The sequence below is a fragment of the Jatropha curcas genome, chromosome 6 (genome assembly GCF_041381405.1).
Source record: "Jatropha curcas cultivar XTBG-Jc1 chromosome 6, XTBG_Jcur_1.0, whole genome shotgun sequence".
NCBI classification, from domain to species: domain Eukaryota; kingdom Viridiplantae; phylum Streptophyta; class Magnoliopsida; order Malpighiales; family Euphorbiaceae; genus Jatropha; species Jatropha curcas.
The window spans coordinates 14416990-14429543 of NC_143156.1; the positions used below are offsets into that span (position 1 = coordinate 14416990).

Consider the following 12554-nt stretch of genomic DNA (forward strand, 5'->3'; position numbering starts at 1 on the left):
TACTTTACAATTTACATTGGCATTATTCATAACAAAAGCAAAGCACAAGGCAATAACTAAGGCTATAAAGGAAGCTATTTGGTTAAGAGATTTGTTTGGTTAATTCAATTCAAATCAAGAAGTGACTATTATCCATTGTGATAGTCAAAGCGTTAATCGTTTGACTAAGATCAAATGTTTTATGAAAGGACAAAGCACATTGATGCGAAGCACAACTTTTTCTAGGATGTTATTTATCAGGGTAACATTATGGTGAAAAATTGACCTTGCAAATAATCTTGCTGATATTTGGCAAAGAGGTTTGTGTAGTAAACTTCGTTCAAATTAAGAAGCGAAATATTATCTATTTTGATAGTCAAAAGTGTTATTCATTTGATTATAGATTAAATATTCCATGAGAGGACAACACATTGACGTGAAGAACAATTTTATTCTCAATATTATTTCTCAATGCAAAATTGTGGTGAAAAAAAGTGGTACTATAGATAATTTAGCTAATATGATGACTAAACCTCTTATAGTGAGCAAGTTCAAGCATATCTTGGACTTATGTATTTGTTATAATTGAAGTATGCCCTTGAGGCTTAGTGGAGAAGGTGAAGGGGAGTCTACAAATTTTGGAAATTCAAGTCAAGGTAAAGGTTTGTTGTGTATGCCTTGAATTTCAAATCTAGTTTTGCTTTGTAAATGGTCAATTACAACTTGGTCAAACCAAGCAAAATCAATTTCTTAATGGATTTGATTTAGGCCAAATTGACCGACACCTATGCCTAATATTGGCTTGTTTACCTAATATTTACCAAGTCCACTACAAAGGCATCAAGTCATGTATAATATGTGTGATTTCGGCATTATAATTCCTCTTCAATTTTGCACCAAGAATTCTTTGTTAATTCTCTCTGTATCCTTGGCCAGATTTGACTTATTTGAGAAAAGTGAGTGCATTTGATATATTTGAGTTGAAGGATTTGAGTGTTATTCTCCATTCTATTTTTGCACTCCAACTTAATTAATGGATTTCAACCTCCCTCAGCCCATAGTACATATAGACTTATCCTGGACCACATAAATTCATGTCTCTCTCAATTTTATTTTATTTTATTTGTTTGTTCCAAATTTAATCTATATTGGCACTTTTGCTCAAAAAGTGCAAAGATACTTGATTGCAAAAATTTTGTCCATCGAAGTAGTAAATTGCACAGGAAGGAGTTAAAGCAATCAAATAAAAAGAATCAAAAAGTTTAATCATTTGAAATGTCATTTTCCCAATAAACATTCGAAGAAAAACAATAAACATAAATATGCAGGCACCACTTCATGGCCAACTCTTGGAAATTAATAAAAAGTAAGTCAGATATAGGCACATTCTTACATTATTATCATACAAACATTTTTTAGACCAATCATGGTAATGTCTTCGCTTTTTTCTGCAACACTTTTGATAAAGTAGAAATTTCTATTAAATTAACAAATCACAAGTGTACCCTATCACTTAGTAGGTTTTGGTAATCTAAGAGTATAAACAGGATGTAAAACTAGATGCAAGTATCAACATCTAGACAACTAACAACAACTATACAGTTAGCATTCTCTTCACAAGTATTCGATGAGCATAAGTGGGCAAATTGAAAAGGATCAGTAATTCTGGACATTCTAAATGTAATTCAATAGAATTGCAACTTTTGAAACAAGTTGAGCATGTACCTGTAATGATTTTGTTAAATGCACAACACTGCGCTTGGTTGCCCCATATGCAGCAAATCTATTATTAAGGGAACAATTACATTAAGGGTCAATAGGCAAAATAACTCTAGATTAGCATAGATTGAGAAGTTGTGAGATTTTTCACAAAACCAGAAAAAATATTGAAGGGGAATGGGATAGATGAGAAAGTACCAACTAAAGGTTTTAGGACACTTTGATCTTTTTATTTTGTTATCTGATCATCAGGGGCCAGCATTATTAATCCAAAATTTAACTATTGATGCAAAATCATGCATTTTGGTTAAATTGGTCCTATTTTCTAGGGTATAATTTTGTCCAGTTTTTTAGAGTTCGTAATTTGATTTGCCATTTTCTATATTTATTAATCCAAAATTAGAGCTGCTAAGTAAGCAGATGAATAATGTAAACAGAAATGAAATGTTTCATAGTATATGTGGTTAAAATCACAACATAAACGCCCAAGAAAATCTATCAAACAAAAGGTAAACATATCACAGGATATTATCATGACTGGTCAATGGCAATTATGCTCTACCTAGTGTGGTACCCCCCACCAACTTGATTGTGGTGCGCCATCACCTTACCTGCCTAGAACCCACCTATATACCATTCATATATTATATTTGGTATAACTGTTATATTATTACATATATGTAAAATAAAAAATATAAAATTACATAAATTATTTAAATATTGATGTTACCTCGGAAAGAAAACATAATGTTCCTACTTTGACGCATAAATTATGTGGAAATATCTTGTATAAAAACACGATATCCATTGAGGGTGTTTAAAACCGACCTGAATCAAGTTAAACCAAACTACAAACTGCAGTTATATATAAGAGGTCATTTGGTTCAGTTTGAATAATTGTATAAACCGAAGAACTGGTTTGGTTTAAGGTTTTACCAAAAGTGCTAGATCAAACCTAACCAAGCCATATAGTTATATTTCAATTTCTAATATTTTGTGGAGTAATCACTTAAAATTTTTTTTTTTTAAATAAAAAATTTTGATGTTATTGTGAAGAGTTTTAAAATGATTAGTAATTTTTTATAATTTGAGAAGTTGAATAACTAAATTTGTTTTAAATTTAAACCTAATATTAGAAAGATAACCAATAAATTAAAATTTTAAATAAAATAAATTGCCTAAACTATCCAAGGTTTAAATAATGTTGGTGGTTTGACACGGTCAGTTTGGATATTTTTTTTTCATATCAACTTGGTTCAGTTTGAATATATCCTCAAAACTGAATCAAACCAAGTCATTAACAAACCAAATGTGCATAAATTTATAAGTTTTTCACTTCAAACATAATGGGCAAAATCCAACCCAACAAACCCCATCCTGAACCCAACCTTGATGGTGCAGGTATGGGTATTATCAAACCCTGTCCTATATACAACCTTTAGCCATACCAACTGTTCAGCTTAGTATTTTTAGCATCACCAATGGAAAATGTCATCAGGGAAAGAGATGCCTAGATTACAAGAAATTTCAAAGAAAAGAACCACATAAATTATGCATGTAAAGCACAATAAATCAATTTCCAATGAGCCCCAAAACATTCCAAGAATACATCACATAGAAAATAACAGTTGCAACATGATACATCTCACAGGAACCAACAGTTTTACTGAATCTAATGAGTTAAAACTGAAAGATTAGGAAACTGAAAAGCAATACCTTGGGGTTGGTCGTCCATCAGAACCAGCTCCATCAATGTTGAATATATGACCCCCTCGAGGTTGGTTCAACATCATTTTAATTGCCTTGAAAATGATTATGCATGAGAAAATGGCCAGGTATGCCACTCAAGAACAAAGAAAACCCTTTTACCTCTCTGCAACATATCATTAAACCAAGGGTGTTTGTAGTGACAACTTCACTGCATAAAAGTTCAAAGTCATTCAACAGAAAAAGACAGTTACAAATGTACAAAATGAAAAACAAAATAGAAAAATAGAAAAAAGAAAGCATATAACTGCTCACATAAGATCTTCATCTGATGCTTCTGCCAAAGGCTTATAGCTATATGCATTGGATCCTGCGTTATTAATCTGCATATTGGAAAAATGATGTAAGGTAAAAGCAGAATAAGCCTGGTCTTAAAAACGAGATCAAATCACAATATCAGAGAAGAAGAAGAAAAAGAATCAATGTTGAAATCTTTGTAATTAAAGTCAATATTGTCTTTCCTTGATTAGGTTTATTGTCTTTCCTAGTTTAGGTTTATTCCTATTTAGATTACTTCCTATATTGAAACAATCTTGTGTATATATATAGTGGTGTAGAGATTGAAAATATAACACACAATAAAAGAAATACGAAATATTCTTTCAACATGGTATCAGAGCCATTGCCGTGAATTTTAGCGGCGACAGTTTCGGTTTCCGAGTTTACTGACATACACACAGTACCGCCGAGAGTAGGAGTTGATCGTCACCGCCTGGCTCAGAAGGAAGCGCGACCGCCAATCGGCCCTCCGTCCAAACCGTGTCGCCGTCTGATCACGCGCGTGTGCACACGCGCCTCCAGAAGCTTCTGGCCGTTCTTCACGCGCCAACGCGTGCGGCTATTTCCAACGAGCTCCGTCGACGTTTCTTGTTCCGGCGGCCTTGATTTGTTGTGGCGATTTTCTCTTGCTAGTCCTTCAGCACCAGTTTTGCTTTTTTGCAATTTTTTCCTTTTTTGGTTTATTTCTACTGCTGCTGGTTCTTCGCCACTGCCGCTTAAAAATTTTTTTTTTCTGACACAATATGGGTGATGAAAAAAAGGTAGATATGGGTTTTCACTCAGAGAGCCCCTCTCTTCAGATTAGCCCGGTGAAGTTAGATGGAATGAACTACCTGACTTGGTCTCGGTCTTGTTTATTATTCATTGAAGCAAGAGGTTTGCAGGGATACCTTGATGGTGGAGCACCTAAACCAGTTTCGATAGATCCAGGCTTTAACAAATGGAAATCTGAGAATTCTCTTATTATGTCTTGGTTAATAAATTCCATGCAGCCAACTATTTCCCGAGGCTATTTGCTTCTTGATACAGCTAAGAAGATATGGAATGCCGCTTCACAGACGTATTCGCAAACTGGAAACTATGCTCAGAGGTATGAATTGCGACAAAAAGTTCATGAAACCAAGCAGGGAGATCTGACTATCGCTCAGTATTTTGCTGAACTTAGTGGGTTATGGCAAGAACTGGATTATTACCAAGACCTTCAAGCCAAATGTACTGATGATGCGACTCGAGTTCAGAAGTTGATTGAAGTAGAACGTGTGTATGACTTTCTGGCTGGCCTAAACAACGAGTATGATCAAATTCGAGCCCAAGTTCTTGGACGAGATCCTTTTCCATCCTTGCGACAAGCATATTCATTTGTACAGCAAGAAGAGACTAGGAGGAATGCTATGGTTCACAGATCTACAATTGATAAAGCAAGGTTGATTTCTAATTCTGCAAGAGAACATATACAGGCTGCCAAGAACAGTTCTTCAGACAAAGATCAATTATTTTGTGACTATTGTGGTAAGGACAGGCACACTAAGGAGTTCTGCTAGAAATTACATGGACGCCCAACTAAAGGGCGTGGAGGAAAGCGGGTCAGTTCTTCTAGACTGCAGGCACACATATCTGATGGTGGAGCTTTATGTGAGGAAACATCTACTGCTGATAGCTTTTCTGATAAGGAAATTCAATCCCTGAAACGATTGTTGTCACAGCTTGATTCTTCCTCAACTCAGACTACAGCTTCTAATTTTGTTAATTCGGGTAATGTTTTTCTTAACTTTCCTGCAAAAATTGCAAAACCCTCTAGGGCTATAGATTCAGGAGCAAATAAACATACAACAGGCTCTATAAAACATTTCCTCACATATTCTAAGTATCAAGGCACAGAAAAAATTCACATTGCGGATGGCTTCTTAGTACCAATTGCTGGCACAGGTTCTATTAACTGTACTTTCAATATTAAACTGTCCTCTGTTCTTCATGTTCCTAGATTCCCTATTAATCTGTTATCTGTTAGCTTAATCACAAAAGCGCTTAATTGCAAAGTAACCTTTTACCCTACTCATTGTATATTTCAGGAACTGAGCACGGGGAGAACGATTGGCAATAGTAGCTTGCGTGATGGACTGTATCTGTTGGATGACGTTTGTCGTTTTTCAAATTCGGGTACCGGTCAAGCTTTGTTAGGAACTTCTAGAAATCCTTCCCATAAAGTTATTCAATGGCGTAGGAGATTAGGACATCCATCTTTTTCTGTTTTAGGACGTTTATTTCCCACTTTATTTGCTAAGTGTGATTTCGATTCATTAGTATGTGATGCTTGTGAACTTGCCAAACACACCAGGCATTCTTATTCTCAAATTAATAGTAAAAGCTTGATTCCTTTTGCTACTATTCATTCTAATGTATAGGGTCCTACTAAAACTGTCTCTCTTTCTGGTTATAGGTGGTTTGCGACCTTTATTGATTGTTGCACTAGATTGACTTGGAGTGATTTGATGAAAACAAAAAATGAAGTTTTTTCGTGTTTTCAGAACTTCCATAAAATGATTTGTACTCAGTTTGATGTGCATGTTAAAATCCTAAGAACTGATAATGGTACTAAATAAATGAATGCAGTTTTTCGTACCTATTTAGATTCTAATGGTATTATACATTAAACTAGTTGTGTCAATACCAGTGCTCAAAATGGAGTCGCAGAAACGAAAAATAGGCATTTACTGGAAGTAGCTAGGTCTCTCATGTTCACTATGAATCTTCCCAAACCATATTGGGGGATGCTATTTTGACTGCTGCTTACCTTATCAATATATGCCTCTTCGTACTTAAATTTTAAAACTCCATTAGAGGTTCTTCAAGGAAAAAACTCTTATATTGTACCTCCTAAAGTCTTTAGTTGGGTTTGTTTTGTTCATCAGAATGGTCTAAGCAAATTAGATCCTAGAGCCTTAAAGTGTGTGTTTGTTGGTTACTCTACTACTCAAAAAGGATACAAGTGTTATCATCCTCCTAGAAAATATTTTGTGAGTATGGATGTTACATTTCGGGAATTTGAGTCTTATTTTCCTTCCCAATCACTTCTTCAGGGGGAGAAATATCAGATGGAAGAGGTGATGAATGACATTCCTTTCCAGGAGGAGTTTCCTGTAGACATAAATAGTAGGAGAGAACAACCACCCAAACCTCTAGAAAGATTGGATAGACCTGATTTGAAAACCTACACACGGCGGAGTAATACATATACAACCATAGAGCATAAGACCTCTGATCAACCGTCTTCTCCAATTTCAGGCTCTGAAAATATGGCCGAACAAGAACTTGGTGAGTCTTCTTTAATTCCTGATGATTCTGATCCTAATCTTGATTCCAGCCCTTCTGACAATGACCTTGATATTCCTATTGCTTTTAGAAAAGGAGTTAGAACATGCACTAAACATCCCATCTCCCATTTCATCTCCTATAATGCTCTATGCCCTTCCTATAGAGCCTTTGTTTTGTCTATTTCTTATGTTAGTATACTGCAGGATTGGCAAGAGGCATTACAGGACTCAAAATGGAAGGCTGCAATGGTTGAGGAGATGAGAGCTTTGGCAAAAAACGAGACATGGGATCTTGTAACTCCTCCATCAGGAAAGAAGCCAGTTGGATGTAAATGGGTGTTCACAGTTAAACATAAGGCAGATGGTTCCATTGAGAGGTACAAGGCCAGATTGGTAGCCAGAGGGTTCAGTCAGACCTATGGAGTTGATTACCAGGAAACTTTGGCCCCTGTAGCCAAGATGAATACAATCAAAATTTTGTTGTCTTGTGCAGCCAATCTTGACTAGGAATTACATCAGTTTGATGTTAAAAACACTTTTCTACATGGTGATTTGAAAGAAGAGGTGTATATGGAGATTCCTCCTGGATTTGATGATGACAAGACCAGAGGAAAAGTTTGCAAGCTGAAGAAGTCATTATATGGGCTAAAGCAATCACCAAGGGCATGGTTTGAAAGGTTTAGTAAAGTTATGCTTTCTTTTGGGAACGTTCAGAGCGACGCTGATCATACTTTATTCATTAAACATCATCAAGGTAAGATCACATTGCTTATTGTTTATTTTGATGATATAGTGATGACTGGAAATAATGAAGAAGAAATAACTCACTTGAGAAATTTGTTAGCTAGGGAGTTTGAGAATAAGGATTGGGAAAGTTGAGATATTTCCTTGGGATAGAAGTTGCTAGATCAGAAAAAGGGATTTTTATTTCTCAAAGAAAGTACATCCTTGATCTCCTTAAAGAAACTGGTATGTTGGGATGTAAACCTGCAGAATCACCTATTGAAGCCAATCATAAGCTTCAAGCTGGAGTGGGAAGTTCAGTTGATGTGGGAAGGTATCAGAGATTGGTCGGGAGGTTGATTTACCTTGCCCATACTAGACCAGATATTGCCTATGCTGTAAGTTTAGTGAGTCAGTATATGTATGACCCTCAGGAGTCTCACTTAGAGACTGTGCATCGAATTCTAAGATATTTAAAATCAGCTCCTGGTAGAGGACTTTTATTTTCTAAACATGGCCATTTGACAATAACAGGCTATACAGATGCGGATTGGGCTGGTTCCCTTGATGATAGGAGATCAACCTCAGGATATTGTGTTTTTGTTGGAGGAAACCTTGTCACATGGAGAAGCAAGAAGCAGGCTGTTGTTGCAAGGTCCAATGCAGAAGCAGAATATAGAGCTATGGCACAGGGAATATGTGAACTCCTATGGTTGCACAGATTAATGGAAGAGTTAAAGTTGGTTGAAACAACAAATATATCATTGTTTTGTGATAGTAAAGCAGCCATCAGTATTATGAATAATCTAGTCCAGCATGATCGAACTAAGCACATAGAGATTGATCGTCACTTTATAAAAGAGAAGATAGTTGAAGGCCTTATAAATGTCTCCTATATAGCTTCAAAAGAGCAACTAGCCGATGTTTTCACAAAGGGTTTGAATAGCAAACTGTTTCATCCTTTAGTTTGCAAGTTGGGCATGAGTAATATCTATGCACCAACTTGAGGGGGAGTGTTGAAATCTTTGTAATTAAAGTCAATATTGTCTTTCCTAGTTTAGGTTTATTGTCTTTCCTAGTTTAGGTTTATTCTTATTTAGATTACTTCCTATATTGGAACAATCTTGTGTATATATATAGTGGTGTAGAGATTGAAAATATAACACACAATAAAAGAAATACGAAATATTCTTTCAACAATCAATTAAGAATTTGATTAAATTTACATGCTGTTGTCATTTGTGCACGATGGAGGTTCTATCTTGTAAGCATTTGTTTACATCAATTTTATATTTTCTAACTAACAATTAGAAAGCATAGAGTAACTGGAAACAAAATCAAGAAACATTTAGCATAAATACCCATAGATCAATGTAATTGAGGTGTTTTTTTGCAAATGCAACTAGATCCTTCACATCCTGTCCTTCTCTTACATCACATGTTGTACCCTGTAAGAGAGAAATTGACTCATAGCCAACAGTTTGGAGCATAGGTAACCGCACCAGGAAAATAATGGAAATATTAACTGTTTGTATGGAACCAAAAAAAGAAATATGAACAACAGGGAAATAAAGTCATGGAGTAAGTACCCACACATGCTCCTCTCCAAATTCTTCTCTCAGGTTCTGAACAGCGGATTCCACCCTCTCAGCTGTCAAGAATTCCAGTAAACAAAAGTGAACACTAGCCATTTGGAACATTGCAAGCATAAAATTCTGATGGGATCTCAAATTTTGCAAAAACTATTCGTAAATTTCTTGGCCCAGAGGTATCAAATCTTAGAGAACAAACCTAATAAATTCAAATTTGTTATACCTTTAATCCTTATAATCCTATTGCCTTGACACTACAAAATTTTTTATCCAATCTAAATCAAGTGAACTTGTTGATAAAAGGAAGTATAGTATTCAACTATACATGCATCCTCAAACAGAGGAGGCTCATATAAACTCTAAATATACTACCTTAATCATTTCTAGCCACAGTGCTTGCCTTTATAACAGGGAGTACTGCCAATGGTCAAATTGCACACCTAAGAGCACACAGGTTGCCCTTCAAGAGACCCACCCCTAATGTAAACACAAAAGAAAAATGTTGCAATATGGCCAAGGGCAGATAAGGCAAAAGCATTGGATACGAAATCTTCACCCAACATTTGATGGGCCTTATGGATCCTTCATCAGAAATATCTCTAAGCTATATGTTCTAAATCTATTAGATAAAAGTTTCCACGCTCTTTGTGCTTGCCTTATTCGTAATGGTTATGAAAATTCCTGCCAAGATTTTAAGGACCAAAGTATATATATACAAATATACAATATATAAATAAGCCAGGGTTTTACCTTCTAGGAGTAAATTAATCCCATGATCCTTGTACCAATCTAGTGTCCAAACATTTTCTACAGAACCAGAAACCCAGAAGCAAATATTCTTCTTCAGTGAATCTTAAATCCAACTAACATAAGTTATCTACCCAGATAATCAATTTTCAGTTGTTTAATTAGGCAATGAACTACGGTTGATTGATATCAATGAAATTTTGAGATGCTGAGGAATTGAGGTTGGAAGGAATTGGGGTTTGATGTTCAAGATAAATATCAGGATTTAATGGTTCAAAATTGTCAATCTGATTTGGAAAGGAGAATATAAATATATTCACAAAATATCAAGCACAAAGAAGAAAACAAACAGAAGAGAGAGTGTGGAGACCTATGGGAAGCACACAACATTAAGTACAAGGTAAAAGGACTTTCAAGCTGTCATTCTCAAATAAATTCATTCAAACAAAAGGAAAAACTAGAAGCCTTTTAGAGACTGAAAAACTAAAATAAATATAAATCTTATCCCCAGAAAGCATTGATTCAGAACCCAATAATAGAGTTTAAAAACAAGTAAGCAGACAAACTTATTCAATACTATAGCAGCATTGAAGATACCAATGTGAACATTAATGCTAGAACAGCACTATGTTTTAACTGTTTTAACTGTTTTGAAGGTCATTTTTCAATTTCATTCAATTTTGCGCTCTATCCTTTTCTTAATTACATATAATGATCTTAACACTTAAATTCTCCTATTTCAGAAAATCCCATCAAGGTCCAAACATGACCATCATATCCCACATTGACCAATGTTTAAGAAAAAAATCTCATAAATCTTAAAGAAATTCCCAATTTCTATCAAGATCACTTCTGAAAACTTGGGGACCCAGGGCAATTCATCCCCATAGAAGTTGAACTAATCTTTAAAGAAGTTTGCACTGTTAGCAGCCAAAGAGCATTGGGAATTGTTTTTAATAGGGAATAACACATGAATGGTCATTACAAAAGTAAATTGGAGAACCATCGCATGCATCAAATGCTGCACAGACAAGGAATTCTTCTCAACAAAATCATAGAGCTCCAGTACCCTGATGTTGAAGTTACATTAAGATAATTAAATAAGTTAATAGTAAGGGAACTGTTGCCTTGACCAGAAAATAAATGGTCCATAAAACATCAGCAGAAAGCAAGACCTTACCTGATCTTGAGCAAATTACAATATTGTCACCCGCCTTTAGAAACTCCTTAGCTAGTGCATACCCTATTCCTAAATCATGAGTAACAAATAAATCATATTTGATATAGCAGCCATTTTCGAAAGACAGAGTATGAAAAACATTGCATGACATATTAAACCACTGCTTAGTGCACATAAAAAACTGTGATTTTAGAAACATTGAGAGAGATAGAACATTTAACATTCCTTATGATTTACAGAGCATTCACAGATTTAGAATAAAACAATCTTGAAAATCTACAACTAGAAAATAATAATAATAATAATGCCAGTGGTGAGCCAGAAATTCTGATTGGAATCATTATATAAGGTATTTGTTTAATAACCTTCTAGTCCCATTATCAATTCAGCTTGGAACCATACCAAGACAATGTAAGACAAAACTCTTCTTTTCAAATGAATAATTCAGACAAATGCAATTACTATTCAACTACTTTAGCTGTAATTCCTCCAAGCTATCTCTTTAATAAAAAATCTTCTCTTGCATACAATCCATAAACTTCAAGTAAGACTACTTGACCCAATCCAAATTGGATTAGCAAAATGCAATTAAGACACCATACAAAATTACCCAAAATTCTAAAAACCAGTGAAACGCAAAAACTAAAGTACTACTAAAAGAAGAGAAACGAACCCTTTGTTGAGCCAGTGATAAGAACATTGTAAGGAGGCACCATAGGCTCTCTATTAATCAAAGGCCGGTTCCCTGCCATTGGAGAATTGAGATTTGCAATTGCAGCAGAATTACTTGTTTGCTTTTGATTGATAGACTTTTGGCGGGAAGTAACTGTGAAGAAAGCATAACCATGGAATTGGGGAGGAAGGAAGCGTGGGTGAGCGAGAGGAGATGAGAGAGTGGAAGGAAAGCGGAGGCAAGTTGAAGAAAGCGACATTGCTGGAAATGCATCCACTTCCTCACCCGGAAAACAATGGATATACACACGTACTAGAAAAAAAAAAGTTTTTTTTGTTGGAATAAAAGTTTGGATTTTCTTACTTTTCTCTAATACTAGTGTATTTCGGTACTATCGTCTTCGCATTCATTAATTTATTTTTATACAATGTATGATTATAACTTTTCTCTTATATTTTTTAGATATTTATATAATATTAAGACATGATTTATATATAAAAAACTTTAAATTAAAATTTATCTCTATTTAAATGATATCCATATTACAAGCGAATAGCATTTTTTTAAACTAAATTTTATATGAT

The 12554-nt window shown here is 34.9% G+C and overlaps 1 protein-coding gene across 5 annotated transcripts in view; it reads right to left on the reverse strand.

The window, feature by feature from the left end:
- Window positions 1-12321, reverse strand: part of NOL (NYC1-like protein) — a 52241-nt gene extending 39920 nt beyond the window's left edge. For 2 of the 5 annotated variants that reach the window (XM_089722856.1, XM_089722855.1), the window contains exons 1-8: window positions 11971-12318; window positions 11298-11366; window positions 9368-9429; window positions 9140-9226; window positions 3721-3788; window positions 3568-3616; window positions 3415-3500; window positions 1705-1762 (exon numbers count right to left, since the gene is read on the reverse strand). In XM_089722856.1, the coding sequence (XP_089578982.1) occupies window positions 1705-1762; window positions 3415-3500; window positions 3568-3616; window positions 3721-3788; window positions 9140-9226; window positions 9368-9429; window positions 11298-11366; window positions 11971-12229 (738 nt within the window). In that variant the 5' untranslated portion in view covers window positions 12230-12318. Of the gene's footprint in view, window positions 1-1704; window positions 1763-3414; window positions 3501-3567; window positions 3617-3720; window positions 3789-9139; window positions 9227-9367; window positions 9430-11297; window positions 11367-11970 lie in introns of all 5 variants that reach the window. The other 3 variants (XM_089722853.1, XM_089722854.1, XM_089722852.1) reach the window with 3 other exon arrangements.
- Window positions 12322-12554: the final 233 nt, after the last annotated feature.